This window comes from Pipistrellus kuhlii, unplaced genomic scaffold (assembly GCF_014108245.1).
Source record: "Pipistrellus kuhlii isolate mPipKuh1 unplaced genomic scaffold, mPipKuh1.p scaffold_m20_p_53, whole genome shotgun sequence".
Taxonomy (NCBI): Eukaryota; Metazoa; Chordata; class Mammalia; order Chiroptera; family Vespertilionidae; genus Pipistrellus; species Pipistrellus kuhlii.
Genome location: NW_023425555.1, coordinates 1,606,990 through 1,623,711, shown reverse-complemented (window position 1 = coordinate 1,623,711; position 16,722 = coordinate 1,606,990). Strand labels below are relative to the sequence as shown.

Genomic DNA, 16,722 nt, shown 5'->3' with positions numbered 1-16,722 from the left:
CTGACTGCAAAGCTCTTAGCACAGGCCTCAGTGAGTGCCAGCTGTTACTCATGTCACTGACATCATCTCCCCTTCAGGTCACTGGCCTGCTGACCACACCTGCCCAGGCTGCGGGCTGGGCCCTGGGTCCTGGGCGCCATCTGCAGCCATGGCATCAGTCTAGCCTTTCAGGAAGAGAGTGGCAGCTAATGTCTGCCGTCTCTTGCGTTATCGCTGAGTGCCAGAGGCCAAGGGCTAAGAGCCCTTCCGCAGGAACAAACACTGAGCACGCTGGCTCTTCACCCTGAGAGGTTCGGTAAGATGACAGAACCGAGGCCGAGCTCTTCACCGGAGCCCTGTGACCTGGCCTCCCCCACAGGGTCTGCAGGAAGGAGCACCATACCTGATGGGCAGATGGAGAAATGACCACGCTCTTATTGTTCAAGGAAAGCCATTTGCCACACTGAGTATAATTCCACTTGGGTAAAAAAATTAACCATTGGGGTTCATTCCACACACATGCTACACACACACAGATGAAGGGAAACTGTCCTCTGCACGCAGTGCTTCTGACACAGGGCACGTGGCATCTCCCATACCAAGCAATTCTGCAGCTCTTGGTGGACCCACACCGTGTCCTACAGTTTAACTCAAATCTGACACTGCCTGGAGTCAACAGATTCCACAGCTCAAGGTTCAGACGCAAATTTTTTAAAATATATATATTTTATTGATTTTTTAGAGAGGAAGGGAGAGGGATAGAGCTAGAAACATCGATCAGAAAGAAACATGGACCAGCTGCCTCCTGCACACCCTCTACCGGGGATGTGCCCACACCAATGTACATGCCCTTGACCGGAATCAAACCTGGGACCCTTCAGTCCTCAGATCTACGCTCTATCCAGTGAGCCAAACCGGCTTCGGCCAGACGCAAATATTTTTATCAGTTTGTCATGCGCATATAGTGTTTTTCTCCATGTAGAAGTTTTTCCTTTTCAGTTGGGTCAAGTGTTTTCTCCTACAGCTTCAAAGGTTCACGTCACATGTAATAGAACTTCCCCTGCTCTCTCTGCAGTCAGCCATCCCAGCTCATGAACAACTCTGACCTTTACCCACCGCTGCCCCACCAGCCGTCCGGCCTTCCAAGGCAGGGCTTGGCCCCTCGTTGTCCCCCTGCCAGCCTGGACCCTGGAGCTGCTGGGTGCCCAGCCGCAGCCTCAAGTTCTTCTCCAGCTCGGCTGCCACCCGGGGGGCTGCGGCCTGCATGGCGTCCTGGATGCTGTTCAGGTTCCACTGGGTCCTCAGGAGGGCATCGTCCAGGGTGAAGCAGCCATCCCGCGTGCGCCGCACGTGAGAGCAGACAGCGGTGGTCTTCAGCTCCAGGCCGATCTCATGCACCAGACTCCGCAGCTGCTTCTGCGTCTCGTTCATGCACTGCACCTCTGCCGGCGACAAGGCAACAACAGACGCAACAGACAGGTAGTCAGCAGCACAGCCTCGGGTGCCGGCTAATCTAGATCCACACCCTGGGGTACCTCCTCGCTGTGAAATAACCTCAGCAAAACCCCTTAGTTCTCCAGGGCTTTGCTATTCAGTGTTGCCTGAGAGCCACCCCGTAGGGAAAGGTGATTAGACAAAATCTCAGGCCCCACCCAGACCTGCTGAGTCAGAGGTGCCTTGTGAGAAGACCCCCAGGTGAGGTGTGGGCAGGTCAAAGTCAAAGCACAGCTGTAAGACTTGGTTTGCTCATCTGTAAAATGGGTGGCTATGAGGAGTCCAAGGGATAACTGATACTATCAGGTGTTTAGCATGGGAAGTCTTGGTTAGTGCCCAGAAATGGAGCCCTCGGTAATGTGATCAGTGGAGAAGCAGCAGTGTGAGTAGTGGGGGATGGGGGGAGGGCTAGGTTGGGTGGGACGGGAAGTGAGAATGCTGTCTAAAGGCCCACATCTGCTAGAAGCAGCGGGTGGCTCTGGAGCCGCTAAACCTAACAGCTGCTTGTTAAGTCCTGGCTACAAAGGGTGTCTTGGCAGAAGACAGGACAGCATTTGTTCTGTGTGCCTATGATCGCCAAGTCCAGCTGGAGCTGGTAGGCAGGCAGTCCTTGCCGCCTTGGGCAGCAGAGTTCGGGGCTGGCAGGTGCCGGGCATTCCGTGGAGTCCCATCTCCCTGCTCCCACTTCCTGGGCAACTTACCTAAGAGGAATTCTGGAGGCGCAAAGCGGAGGCATCGGATGCCGGTTACCAGCATCGGGGACTTGTTCATGGGCCGGATCAAGCCCTTCACGGCCATCTCGTAGGCCTCCTGGGTCTGCAGATCGAGGTTGGAGTACCTGGGAGCAGGAGGTGGACAGGCGTGGGTGGCTGGCGTGGGGTGGGGAACTGGGCTGATGCTTAGCCCTGGCCCTGGCCACTCCTGAAGCTCTCCATGCCTCTCCATCTCCCCTTCCCCTCCAGGGCCCACAGCACCTGTCTTCTCTGCCTTCCAATCTGTAAATGCAGCCTGTCCTCCTCTGCACACTCCCCCAACTTCAACTCACACGAGGGCGGACTGCTCCCGCGCCCTGGCTGCGCCTCTTCATCAGATTGTACACTCCCTAGGAGGGCAGCTGGTGTTCCGTTCCCCTCAGTGTCCCCAAGGCCTGGCCTATGACCCAACACAGAAGGAAGGAATGGCCGAAACCGGTTTGGCTCAGTGGTAGAGCGTCGGTCTGTGGACTGAAAGGTCCCAGGTTCGATTCCGGTCAAGGGCATGTACATTGGTTGCTGGCACATCCCCGATAGGGGATGTGCAAGAGGCAGCTAGTCAATGTTTCTCTCTCATCGACGTTTCTAACTCTCCCTCTCCCTTCCTCTCTGTAAAAAAATCAATAAAATATATTTTTTTAAAAAGGAATGAATGGTTCATGTCTGGTTTCAGACTCTGAAAAGATCCGTGGAATCTGCCCCTGAGGGAGGCTAAGGGAGCCCGGTGGGACACAACTCCTGATCTTCCAGCACCTAAAGGGCCGTTCCAGGGAGGTGTGGGTGGGGCCCCACTTACGTCACCAGGGCCTTCTGATGGGAGCCTTGGATCACGGCCAGGATTCGGTCCAGTTTCTCTCTGGTCACGTGGTCTGAAAAGAAAGGGATGGTTAGCACACAGGTAGCTGTGAAGCTGGGCAACAGCAGCCTGACAAACTGCCTCCTCCAAACCAGCCTCAGAATTTGAAGGATGCAGAGCATCCTCTGCTCCGTTGGGGGTTGAGAGGCCTCGGCTGCTCCACCCACACGCCCGGGCTCCAGGGCGCTCACCATACGTCGTCCTCTCCACCAGCCGCCCGTCCTCGCGGAAGTCATCTGTGGCTTTGCCCAGGAGGCCGAGAACCGTGTAATCCTGCGAGGACAGGGAGGGGAAGGTCCAGTTGTGTCCCTGCTCTGAGCCTCAGCACTGAGGAGGGAGGTGCTAGGCTGAGGCTGGGGCCACTGGGTCCTCAGTCCATGCCTGGCTGCCCACTGTCCCCAGGGGAAGGATGCTGGACTTTCCTACACAGTCAGGCCTGGCAGCCCACCAAGGGCACTGAAGGACATACTGCAACCACTCCACGCCTTTCCACTCCACAAACCTGACCATCTGTCATGCTGGGCCCCGCCGAGCACAGCCTGTGGGCTTCTTTCACCCCCTCGGAGTAGGATCCATGCGGCTGAATGCCTCTGCCACAACTCAGAGTAATGACGACAATGATGACAGAGATAACAGTGGCACTGACAGCATTTACCATGGGCTACGTGGCATGTAGTCACTGATCTAATCTTCAAAGGGACCCGAGTACAGAAGAGGTACTATTACCGTTCCCATTTAAGAGATGGCGCACAGATGTTAAGTCATCCACACAAGGACCCATCGCTGGCACAGGTAGAAGCTGCTTTTGGCTCCAGAATTTGTGCTCTTAACCATCAAAAACATGGACTTTCTAACATGACACCCATTGCACACATTTGTGGTGCCAGATTGCCCTGATGCTTAGCCGGTGATATCCACCTCTTAGTCTTGGGGAGAGAATGAAGTGGGGTCATGATCAGGCTCCGGTGTCGGACAGATCCCGGGTCAAACTCCAGCTCTGTCCTTCAGGCCGCAGGACCCTGAGCAAGTGACATCCTCTCTCTGAGTCCCCTCATCTGCAGAAAGGGTTAACAACAGACCCCACTTTGCAGGGAGTCCATAGACAGTGCTCAGCACAGGGCAGTCAGCACGCAATGCCAGCTGTCATGGTTACGTCACTTACTCTTCCATAGCATATGGCCATAAACACATGCTTCCTTATGGTCTGGCTGTTCCCAATGGGATCCTCTCAGCTTCAGAACCCCACCAGTGACCCCAGGGAAAGGATCAGAGGATAAGCAGGCTGTCCCCAGCCCCCTGTACCTTGGTGAGGTGTGCGTGGTACATGTCAGTGAGGAGACTGCATCCCTGTCCCACGCCGAGCACTGAAAGGAACCCAGGCTGATCTCACATCCAGCACTACCTTCCCGTTTCCCTCAGACCCAACCCCCACACCTGCCATCAGAATATCCCCACCTCCGATGCCGCTGAAGCCAGCAGGGGGCAAGGACAGCTTCTTGTACAGGAAGCAAGTGAGCTCCTCTGGGTATATATGACAGTGTGGATTCCTGGGTCCCACCCATCAGCACTGACTCTGACTTGTGGGGGGGAGGGGCCTAGGATGCTTAGCAAGCTCTCCAGGGGTTTCTTTCTTTCTTTCTTTCTTTTTGAAGGATTTTAAATTGTTTTTTAGAGAGAGAGGAAGGGAGAGGGGGAAAGAGAGAGAAACATGACTGTGAAAGGAAAACATTGATAGGCTGCTTCCCGCATGCCCCCTACTGGGATCAAGCCTGCAACCTGGGCACGTGCCCTGACCAGGAACTGAACAAGCAACCTTTTGGTGTACCCGATGACAACCAACCAACCAACCGAGCCACACCGGCCAGGGCTTTCCAGGGGTTTCTGATGCTCTCAAAAGCAAGAGACCACTGGCCCAGTCAGAGACCACTGGCCCAGTCAGAGACCGGACTGAAATCAGGAGAGGCTCTAAGCATGTCCTTCACCTCCTCGGCTTCAGGCTCTTCATCAGCCAAGTGGGGATGGAAACACTGCCGGGCCCCGGTCGTGAAGACTGAGGCTGCGCACAGGAAGCAGTCAGCACAAAGCAAGGGCCCCATAAATGAGGGCATTGTGGCCACTCCCTGCCTTTCCCCGGCTGTTTCTCCCTCTGGCTGAAGGAGAGAATGATCCTCCATTCACGCCTCGACAGGGAGGGGGGCATGAGATCATGTCTGCCTGCCAGTGCCCCAGGAAGCAAGACAAGGGGAGTGACTGTCGCATACGGATGTAAACACCGCCTGACCCTGAGGACACAGATGGCTCATGACTCAGGGCTTTGTGTGGCCAGACCCTCGCTAGTGAGGCCAGAGTCACGTGCTCGGCTACCCCACGAAAGTGGATGATGGCTTCCCCTCTCTGGACCAAGGGCATTCACTAGCCATGCGACCTAGGACAAGTCACGTAACCTTACTGCTTCATTCACAAAATCATATAATACCTACCTAGTGAGGCTGCTGTGGTGCATACATGTGCACAAATGGCTTTGTACCACATCACATGCAGAGATCACTTGATATAGATAGGTGATTCTGACTTCCCATTTCCCTCCAGCTGGTCAGATTTGGGGCGAGAATCAGGGGAGCATAGTGGTGGGAAATGGGTGTCAGGTTAGAAGTGGGCTGGGCTCCTGGTATCTCCCAATCCTCCCCCAAGCCCAAATGACTGCACCCCCTCACCTACCAACCACCCCAGATGCCTGGACATCCAGCCGGTGTCCCATGCCAATCTTCAGGCTGGTGAATGCTGGTCCACGTACTAGAAAGAAACAAATGCGGTACTTTTCCTCAACAAATCAGGTTGGCTCTGGGCTGTGTGATGACCTCATAATTAGCATGTAGCCTTACAGCTATAGGTTGGACCTCATGGGATTGTGGTGAAGTTTCAATGAGAAGTTATTTGGGAAAGGCTTACACAGTATCTAGTACAAAGCAGACCCTTAATATACCACACTTGTGATTGTTACAGAGTCGCTGCTGAAGAGGCTTAGAGGTTCCCCTTGGTCTTCCTAAAGCCTCCCATCGTCTTCTACCTCCTTAAGACTGCTACCCGGAAAAAAAAAAAAAAATCAACCGAAGGACTTATATACATGCATGCAAGTACAACCAATGGACACAAAACTATGGGGAGGGAGGGGATGTTTGGGAGGGGGGGACATTGGTATAGGTACAAAAATAATTTAATTTAAAAAATATATTTAAAAAAAAGACTGCTACCCGAGGGTCTCAATTCCTACCTGGAGGCCGAGAACAGTAAAGCTCAGCAAACTACAGTCCACAGGACAAATCCGCAAGCCTGTTTTTATAATGGCCTATGAGTTAAATTTCCCCCCATTTTTCACAGATTAAAAAAAAAATCAAAAAGGAACCCTCGTGCACTGCTGGTGGGAATGCAGACTGGTGCAACCACTGTGGAGAACAGTGTGGAGTTTCCTCAAAAAACTGAAAATAGAACTCCCATTTGACCCAGTAATCCCACTTCTAGGAATATATCCCAAGAAACTAGAAACACCAATCAGAAAGGACATATGCACCCCTATGTTCATAGCAGCACAATCTACAATAGCTAGGATTTGGAAACAGCCTAGGTGCCCGTCAGCAGATGATTGGATCCAAAAACTGTGGTACATCTACACAATGGAATACTATGCTGCCATAAAAAAGAAGGAATTCTCATCATTTGCAGCAACCTGGATGGAATTGGAGAACATCATGCTGAGTGAAATAAGCCAATCAATGAAAGAGAAACACCACATGACCTCACTCATTTGTGGATAATAAAGAGCATTATAAACTGATGAACCAAAAGATAGATATAGAGACAGTATATCAACAAGTAGACTGTCAAATTACAGCGGGGAGGGGAGGAAGATCTGGGGGAGATAATAGATCAACCGAAGGACTTTTATACATGCTTATAAGTACAACCAATGGACACAAAACTCTGGGGAGGGAGGGGATGTGTGGGAGGGAGGGAGGGAGGGGGGCAAAAAAAAATCAATAAAATATTTTAAAAAAATCAAGTGAATAATAGTTTGTGACTTATGAAATTCAAAGGTCAGTATCCATAAATAAAGTTTTATTGAGATACAAACAGGCTCGTTGCTTTACATACTGCCTACAGCTGCTTTTGCGCTACAATGGCAGATCTGAACCTGCAAAGCCTGAAGTATTTACTAAAATTTGCATATTTCTTGCCAAACACTTCAACTCCACTGTGGCCCTCCAAAAGTCTGAGACAGGAGTCTGAGCACTGACTGGGACACTGACTCTGGGCAGCGGTTTCCTGCAAAGTAACCCCCACCCTGCCCCGAATGTGCCTTACCCAGCGGATGGTTGGTGAGGCTGGGCACACTGGTGGCCGTGAGGGTCAGCTCCTTCTCTTCGCTGCCTTCCACGGGGCCCAGCAGAAAGCGAACACGCTGTTGAGGGGCAGGAGGCTTCCTAGCATTGAGACCTGTGCATACACAGGCAAAGGACATCTTGTCAATTCTGTCCAAACACCTGGGGGAGGCGGGGCAGGGAAGTGCGGAGATGCGGGAGACAGACGAGAACCCAAGGTGCGCACCAGCGAACAGAACAGTAGTTAGGCAACAGACGAGTTCAAATCTCAACCCTATTACTTACTTACTGCTCATGACAACGGACAATACCGAGTCTGTTCACCCATTTGAACCCAAGGGAAGGTGAGGCGGCACACATGATTAGAAAAACGCTCTGCCCAGGCGACTAGATCACATGACTATTTTGCTAGAGGATCAGAAGCGGGAAAGGATTCCCGGGAGAGCGGGAGTCTGGCTAGATAAAGGCACTCACCCTTCAGCAGCTGCAGCTCCACCGTGTCCCGCAGGTGCTTCCAGTGCAGCCCCGGGGGCTTGTAGGCCGCAAAGAGCCCGTGTAGCCGGGCCACGCCGGCCGCCCCCATGTCTGCAGCCCGCGGCGGCGCAGGATCCAGGCAAAGCCGGACGACCGGAAGTGCCATACGGTCCCGCTCCAAATAGAGTCCTTACAATGGGTGCCGTCAGGCTTCTCAGCCGGAAGTGGTCCTCCCCCTAACATCCTCCGGGGGGAACGGTGTGCGGAAAAGGAAGTGTGTTCCGTCGCCGAAGCCCCGTGCTGGCCGGTCTGACGCGGAGACCCTTCCGGGGTGAAGTGAAACAAGGAGTTTTCATCCGTAGAGTAGGAAGCAGACAGATCGCCTGGGTTCACTGCTCATATTTGGCGAGAGAGCCCTTTCCTCGGCCCTACTCCCCGCCTCCCAAAGGCCCTCCTCAGAGTAACAGGGACCGAGTTCTGACCTTCCGGCTCGGTCGCCAGGGACGTTTGGAGCTGCGGCCCGGCTGTCCTCCCGCGACCTCGGCGCAGCCGTGCTGTCATGGTGACGCTGCTGCGCGGGACCCTGCGTCCCCTCCGTCTGTTCCGAGCTCTCCCTGGCCCTGCTGCAGGCAAGTGGCGGAGACCGAGGAAGTTTTGGGGTCGTCCCCACGCCCCACCCCCGCGCCGCCCCACGCGCTTTTGACCCGGGCCTTTTTCTTGCCCCGCAGATGCGCCCCTCCGAACGGCCAGCCATGGCGCCGGCTTGCTCTACCCAGAACACATCCCCACGTCCCTGCTGCAGAAGGTGCTGCTGACCGCCGGCTCTGCGGGCATGGCCCTCTACAACCCGTACCGCCACGGTAAGGCGGCCATGCCCCGCGCTCCCCGGGAGGCCCCGACCTCTGTCACAATTTCCGTTTCCTACGGGTCACTGGGGAATAGACTAGGTCCGGGTACCCAAGGCTGGTGGCTGTACCTCATCATCACCCGGTACACTCATAAAAATGCAGATGCCCGGGTTCCGTATCTGTCAGGTGTGGAGAGGGCAGGAGGAAGGGGCCTGGAATCTGAGCCTCTCCCCTTGGAAACGACTTCCCAGGATAGTCTGTCATCCAGCCACAGTGACAACGTCTGGACTAAATAGGTGATTTATAAGCACCATTGAATGATAACATCGCACCGGAAATTAAACTTTGTAAGTTAGGGACCATGACTGCCCCATTCACTGTATCGACAGCATTTTGGATAATGCCTGGCCCGTAATAAAGACTCGATAAACGTTTGCTGGGTGCATCACTACAACATTCTAAGAGTCTACCATGCCTTTCTCATCCCTCCCGGGCTTCTTGCGTCTGGAGAGTACTATTACTCCTGCTAATAAAAATGTTAATGCTGCCCTAACCGGTTTGGCTCAGCGGATAGAGCCTCGGCCTGCGGACGGAACAGTCCCAGGTTCAAATCCGGCCGATTCCGGTCAATGGCATGTGGTTGCGGGCACATCCCCAGTGGGGAGTGGGCTGGAGGCAGCTGATCGATGTTTCTCTCATTGATGTTTCTAACTCTCTATCCCTCTCTCTTCCTCTCTGTAAAAAAAATAATTAAAAAAAATTATAATGCTGACTGCTCACTGAGCACATTCTGGCTGCTCCCTGTGCTAAGTGCTTTATTATGCATGATGGTTTGATTTCTACATTAACCCTATTAGAAAGGTGTTATCTGCCCTTCACAATCTAGGACACTGGGGCTTGGAAACGTGAAGCAGTTTATGCAAGATCACCTAGATAGCGACTGCACCTGGACAAACTCAATACACTGATCGCAAAGCTTGTACTTGTCAATGAAGACCATAGAGTGTGTGGTGATAATGGATGTGACAGTGATCCGGGAAGCACTGTGCTAACCAGAGCCACCTCATCCCAGTAGACTGGTAACAGCAATACTAACGAGTATAGGTATATTGAGCCCTAAGTGTGGGGATGATTTGCTAAGTGTTTAACATGAATCCTCCTGAGTGGTAGATCTTTATCAGTTAGGAAAGTAAGACTCAGACCAGGTCAAGTAACTTACCTAATCATATCCCGTATTTGTCCCAATTTCCTTTCAGACATGGTTGCAGTGCTAGGGGAGACCACAGGATGTTATGCCCTGAAGATCCTCAGGGACCAGATGAAGAGGGACCCAGAGGGCGCCCAGATCCTGCAGTAGGTGCCAGCTCTGCCTGGGGTGTTGGTTGGGAATATTCTGTGGGGGCTCTCGAGTCACATTGTGTCAGTCCTGTTCCTCTAGGGAGCTCCCCCTATCCTGGCTGTGGATGGCTGCACAGGCTGGGCACTGCTAAACTCCAGGGATGCCATTCATACAGACACTACGATGACCCCTGGGTAGTCCCATCCGGTGGCCTGGGCCCAGTTCCAGCCACAGGGCTCCATATCCTCTCTAAGCTCCCATGACACGTGCTAGCTGTGCCCTCACCCCTTCTTGCAGTGCCCTTGGTGAGTGCCCTGACCACCTCTGAGGTCTGCCTGCCCACTCTGTGCCCCTGTAGGCAGGAAGCACAGTCCCTGCCACCAGAAGAAGCTCCCTCAGGACTTGTGGCCCCCTTGCTGCTCTGCCCCTTCACCTCTCTCAGCCTTGTTCCAGCTGGGCCTTTTACCTGCCTTAGCTGGTGCCCTCCCAATACCCAGGTCCTGCCTTCTGCCTTGCAGGGAGCGTCCCCGGATCTCTCTGTCCACCCTTGACCTGGACAAGCTCCAGAGCCTGCCTGAGGGCTCCCTCGGCCGCGAGTATCTCCGTTTCCTGGATGTGAATGTGAGTGCCCAGTGTCCGTGCCTTTGGCCCCGCCGGGAAACTCAGATGAGTGGCATGGGAGTGACGTCCCAAGGAAGGAGGGGGCCTGAGTTGCCACCATGGGCAGGAGTACTTTTCAGTCTCTGGTGCCAAGGCTTTGCCATGCTCTCTGGGACAGGTAAATGGGCCAGTAACCGCTCCAGTGGAGAATTCTGGCTGCATTTATTAACCTCTTCCTGCTCTCCAGATGCCAGGCTCACATGATCTTGCTGAATCCTCCCAATAATGCCGTCACGTACGTTTTATTATCCCCTTTGAACAGATGAGGCTCAGAGGAGTTAAGCAACTTGCTGGCTTCATACAGCCAGTGTTCATGGAAGCAGTGCGGGGTATGCACACCCAGGTCATGCTGCTAACTGCTGCCCTGTGTCCCCAGTTCCAGAGCATATGCTTCCCTAGGGGATGGCAGGTCGTGGCACTCTCCAGCCCCCGGTGGCGGGTTGTGGATGGGGGAGGGTCCCAATTACTGAGGCACTCATTCATGTGTTTAGCATCTGGCATGTGTCATCACGTTGTTCCAGGTCCCGGAGACATAATAGTGAACTAGCCAGGCACAATCTCTGCCCTCATGGAGCTAGTATTCTGGCTGGGGAGGTAAATAAAACAGTAAAAGAAAGAAATGGTCCTATAAAACTCATGTAAAGTATTTATTGAGTACTTAGAACTTACCAGACACTGTTCGTAGTAATTGGATACAGTGAGAAGAACAGCCAACAGCCTGCCTGTGGGCTTCCATTCTAGCAGGCGGTGCTATGAGGACAGCAATCAGGAGACAGAACGAGCGTGGGAGTGGGGCTGGCCACTTTTGATGCGGCGGTCATGGGAGACTAAGAAGGAGGAGCCAGCCCTGAGGAAACCTAGGAGGACCATTCCGAGGGATTGGCAAGTGTGAGACTCTGTGAGTGTAAGGAGAGGGAGACCTACCCATGTGGCCACAGAGAGAGGTCAGCCGGGCCGGGCCTGCCAGCCATGGGGAGGAGTCTGTATTTTGTAATAGGATCAATAGGAAGCCACTGAGGTTTTCAAGCAGGAGAGGAACATCTGACTTATAAAACCACTTTAGCCGAGACCGGTTTGGCTCAGTGGATAGAGCGTCGGCCTGCGGACTGAAGGGTCCCAGGTTCGATTCCGGTCAAGGGCATGTACCTTGGTTGCAGACACATCCCCAGTGGGGGTGCGGGGGGCCCGCAGGAGGCAGCTAATCGATGTTTCTCTCTCATCGATGTTTCTGACTATTTCTCTCCCTTCCTCTCTGTAAAAAAATCAATAAAATATATTTTTTTTTTTTTAAAAAACACTTTAGGAGACAGCCCCTGCCCCTGCCCCCACCCGCCAACATGTACACCCCCCCACACCCCCACTCCCACCCCCGCCAAAAGGACCTATCCCACCCAGCGCAGGAGCCAGCCAGGCTGAGGAGGTGAAGGAGGGACTGAAGGTTTCTTTGGAATTGGGTTTCTCCACCTTGGCACTATTATTTTGGGGGCCGGATCATCCTTTGTTGTGGGGCTGTCCTGTGCCTTGTAGACTGTTTAGCAGCCTCCCTCTCCACCGGCTGACAGTAGCACCGCCCTACGTCCTAGCTACCACACGTGTCTCCAGACTTTGCAGACGTCCCCTGGTGGACAGTCGAGAACCACTGCTCTAGGTTATTATCCTTGGAAAAATAACCTGCCCCCTCAGCCCCAGCTGTGGTAACAGCCCTAGCAATTGTGACACTTCCAGAGGATGGGAACCAGCAGCTCGTGAAAGGTGAGTAACACCTTTGAACCAGCAGAGATTTAGTTCAAAGTTCAAACAAATCACCCTCCCTGAGTGGACATTGGTAAGGAATGTGGCCAGTTGTCCTTGTGGCATCAAAATTGTAAGGCGTGAGCTTTGGAGTTAAGAGTAGGCGAGTTAGAATCCAGCCTCTTGAGTCATTTGGCCTTTCTGAGGCTCAGATGCCTTATCCGAGGCAAAGGGACCTAATGTTTATCTTCCAGGGCACCTACAAGGCTTATCAATAATGGGTGTCAAAGCTGTTGGCTTTGGGATCCAGCAAACTTTGTTTCAAATCCTGGTTCAGCCATTTGATGAGTTGTGTGATCTTTGGGCAAGTTACTTTATCTCTCTGAGTCTCATCCCCCCCCTCCCCAATATATTTTTTTATTGATTTCGGAGAGGAAGGGAGAGAGAGATAGAAACATCAATGATAAGAGAGAGTCACTGATTGGCTGCCTCCAGCACACCCTTCCCTCCTGGGGATCAAGCCAGCAACCCTGGAATCGAACTGTGATCTCCTGGTTCATAGGTCCACGCTCAACCTCTGAGCCACACCAGCAGGCTCACTTTTCTTATCTGTATCTGAGGCTCATAACAGTATCCACCCCTTAGATAGGTGGTTCTCAACCTTCCTAATGCCGCGACCCTTTAATACAGCTCCTCATGTTGTGGTGACCCTTCAACCATGAAATTATTTTTGTTGTGTACTTCATAACTGTAATTTTGCTACTGTTAGGAATGGTAGTGTAAATATCTGTGTTTTCCGATGGTCTTAGGCGACCCTGCTAGCAGTTCTCAACCTGTGGTCATTCTCAGCATGTAGTGAATATTTTTTAATTCTTGAGAGTTGACACTATTCTCATACTAAGTCTTTGAAATCCAGTGTTTAATTTTCACGTATAACATGTCTCAGCTGGAATTTGTTTCATTTCAAGGCTCAATGACCACATGTGGCAAGTGGTGCTGTATGGGACAGCCAGGGCTAGGAAAGAGACGTTAACGAGCACATGCATTAAAAACAAAAAGCACATGCGTTAAAACAGGATACAGTCACAGTCATGTCAAGTGCCATAGGGAGGTACGGCATGCTACTGTGGGCCTGATCAGTCTGAAGGCCAGGAACACTCTGCCCTTGGAGGGGACACTTAAGCAGGGTCATAAAGGATGAGAAGGAATTATCGAAGTGAAGCCGAGGGTGGTGGGAGAGAACAGGCTAGGAGCCTTAGCTCATGCTAAGGATCTATTTCCCCCCTCGATTTCTAATTGTGGTAAAACACATACACACACACACACACACACACACACAATTTCTCATCTTTCCTGGCCAGGCTCATTTGGTACTCAGAGTATTGTCCTGATATGCTAGGGTTTCCGGTTTGATCCCAGGTCAAGGTACATGCAAGAATCAGCCAATAAATGCATCAATAAGTAGAACAACAAATCATGTTTCTCTCCCTCTTCTCTAACATGAATCAACCAATAAAGAAAATTTTTCAAATGTTCCCATCTTATCCATCTCTACATGGACAGCTCAGTAGAGTTAAATATACTCACATTGTTATGAGACCAACTGAAGTTCTATCCCCATTAAGATCCTGCTTCCCCCTCTCCCTGGGGCTTTTTTACCAAACATCCCAACAGGCTACATACCTGTGTGTGAGTTGGTGTGGGCTGAGGGCTTGCCAATACCACGAAGGATTCCCCTGTCCGCAGGTATAGACAGAAGCTGAGTCTCCGGGGAGTCTTGAGGGTATGGTTTTGGTGGGATTGATTGACAGAGTCCAGGGGAGGCTGGCAGTGGGGCCTCGAACTGTGGAAAGGGGTCTAGGGGAGGCTCATGGTTGTCAGAGGGTCTCCCCAGATACCCGGGCACCCACCCGATTCGTGGACGATGAGGAGCTGGCGTACGTGATTCAGCGGTACCGGGAGGTGCACGACATGCTACACACCTTGCTGGGGATGCCCACCAACATCCTGGGTGAGTGCCAGCTGCCTTGAGAGTGGGGGTTGGGCAGGGCGGGATGCTCCAGCAAGCCCGACCATCAGGGTCTGTGTTTAGGGCCAGGGCAGGGTTCGCCTGTTTCTGCCACCCACCAGTTAGCTGCCGCAGTGCCTCATTTTTCTGCTTTATCCAAACATCTTGGTAGCATCTGTGCCATCCCCAGTACCTCTCACGGCTCCTGCACAGACAGAGCAGCATCCAAGCAGCAGGCTCCCTCTCCCCACACCCTCCAGAGCTCCCTGAGGCCTGTAGGAACTAGCCTGGCTGTCAGATCCTCTGCGTCTGACCTCAGACTTCCTCTCCAGCCCTCCCTTCCTCTGGCTCTTTCTTGGGCCCTCTCAACCCCTCCAAGCCGAGTGCCTGGGCACACCACAGACCAGACAGTATGGCTGACGCCTTGTAGAGAAGAGGCACCTTAGAGGGAGCAGACACCTCACTGTTCCCTGCCATGAGGGTCCTGGCCTCTTCCTGGCCCCTCCTCACCTCCCACCCCCGTCCCTACCCTGTCCCGCAGGGGAGATCGTGGTGAAGTGGTTTGAGGCTGTGCAGACCGGCTTGCCCATGTGCATCCTGGGCGCGCTCTTTGGACCAATCCGACTCAGTGTCCAGTAAGTTCTCACGGGGTGAGGGGTCAAGGGAGATGTCAGAGGGGCCAAGGCTCCAGGAAGAGGAAGAGCACGCAGCCTTCCTCAGCAGCCTCGGGGGGTCCTCCAGGAAGCCAGGGGGGGAGAACGGGCCTGGCCCTGGGCCTCTGGGCCTCTTGGCCAGGCCTCGGTGCCAGGGCAGGAGGATGCAGTTGCGGCTGGGGGCAGTCTAGCATTAGTTTCTGGAGTGAGGTAACCCGAAATTTAAACCCGGGCTTGGTGCGGTGAGGATGTGTGGCTTCGGACACGGGATTCTCGCTGAGCTTCTGCTTCCTCATTGGAAAACTGGCGATAATCACTACTTCTTGGGTGTGTGTGAGGACCCGCTGAGGAAATGCACATGGGCTGCTGGGCACATTGCCGGCCCTCAGGACCCTCTGTTTTCTCCCTCTGCGGCCCCACAGGCAACTGCAAGTGCTGTACTCGGAGCTGGTCCCATGGGCAGTGGAGAACGGGCGCAGGGCCCCGTGTGTCCTCAACCTGTACTACGAGCGGCGCTGGGAGCAGCCCCTGACGGCCCTTCGGGAGGAGCTGGGCATCACGGACCCCCCCATGCACATCCAGCCCTAGGCCCTCCTCCCCTCACCCGCCCACTTCCCCTGGAGGCCGAAGGCTCCGGGCCACTCCCTTCGCTGCTCTTCTTGAACATTGACCCTTGGGTATTACTTATCAGAATTTGCCCTAACACTCCTGAGTGGCTCTGAGGCCAACCCAGGCGGGGCAGGCAGTGCCGGCGGCTCCCAGGGAGCCTGGAGCTGCCCAAGGAGAGCCACACGTGGGCGGGAACCAGCCATCTGGACTCGCGCTGGTCCACACCGGTCCTAGAGCCTTCCCTGCCAGCCAGCGCTTTCCGGGTGCCAGCCTGGGTGTCCTCCCAGGAGTGCAGATGCGACCCAATCCCGAAGGCCGGAGAAGGGGGAGGGAGTATCCGCTTCATCGGTCAGCGCCTGCCTCCCTGCCTTCGCCCAGGGCTGGCTGATGGCAGCCTTGGGCCTCCCATCTGCGCTTCAGCCGCTTGGCCCACCTCTGGCCTGGAGTTGGCCAGATTGAAGCTCCTCACTCCTCTGGGGATTTCTAGCCCAGGCCCTGGGGCAAACCCTCCCCCATTTCATCAGCGAAAGGGGGACGAACACAGCACCGCCTCTGGTCATTGCGCAGGTTTCAGGGGGTGGTGCTCCAGAGAGCATCCGAGAGAGGACCAGAGGCAGGAGCCATTGTGTCACTGTGTGCACAGGTGGAGGAGCAGCAACCAGGCATTGTCCTGGGTCAGAGCCAAGGATGGGGACAGACAAGTGAAAGAGTGCGTGGCCCTGGCTGGATTTAGAATGGCAGAGCCTTTAGAGTTTTGAGGGACTGGTTCCTCATCGTGTGGCCAGGGCAGCAAAGGCCCAGAATGGGCAAGGACTTGGCTGGAGCAACTGGAACACAGGTTGCAAGGCCTCCTGCTTGGTTTTCCTGCGCCTCCGTTTCCCTGTGGACAATAACAACTACAGTGTAGTTATAACTGCTGTGTGTAAGCTGGTATCACATTGAC

General features: G+C 53.7%; 2 protein-coding genes across 4 annotated transcripts; one reads left to right on the top strand and one right to left on the bottom strand.

Annotated features, from left to right (window-relative positions):
* Positions 1-924: 924 nt before the first annotated feature.
* Positions 925-8,113, bottom strand: TRUB2 (TruB pseudouridine synthase family member 2). Of its 2 annotated transcripts, XM_036416273.2 has the most exons (8): positions 7,932-8,112; positions 7,441-7,572; positions 5,800-5,874; positions 4,384-4,445; positions 3,273-3,354; positions 3,022-3,094; positions 2,175-2,311; positions 925-1,421 (listed from the first exon to the last, which is right to left on the bottom strand). In XM_036416273.2, the coding sequence occupies exons 1-8, from the start codon at positions 8,095-8,097 to the stop codon at positions 1,069-1,071; spliced, it is 1,080 nt and encodes a 359-aa protein (XP_036272166.1). In that variant the 5' UTR covers positions 8,098-8,112; the 3' UTR covers positions 925-1,068. The 2 variants fall into 2 exon arrangements, with proteins under 2 accessions (XP_036272166.1, XP_036272167.1); XM_036416274.2 differs by lacking the exon at positions 5,800-5,874 and having other exon boundaries at positions 7,932-8,113.
* Positions 8,114-8,360: 247 nt separating this feature from the next.
* On the top strand, positions 8,361-16,685 carry COQ4 (coenzyme Q4). 2 transcript variants are annotated; one of them, XM_036416275.2, is made up of 7 exons: positions 8,361-8,560; positions 8,660-8,791; positions 10,036-10,132; positions 10,637-10,739; positions 14,391-14,520; positions 15,059-15,152; positions 15,593-16,685. In XM_036416275.2, the coding sequence occupies exons 1-7, from the start codon at positions 8,491-8,493 to the stop codon at positions 15,756-15,758; spliced, it is 792 nt and encodes a 263-aa protein (XP_036272168.1). In that variant the 5' UTR covers positions 8,361-8,490; the 3' UTR covers positions 15,759-16,685. The 2 variants fall into 2 exon arrangements, with proteins under 2 accessions (XP_036272168.1, XP_036272169.1); XM_036416276.2 differs by lacking the exon at positions 10,036-10,132 and having other exon boundaries at positions 10,561-10,739.
* The last annotated feature ends 37 nt before the right edge of the window (positions 16,686-16,722 follow it).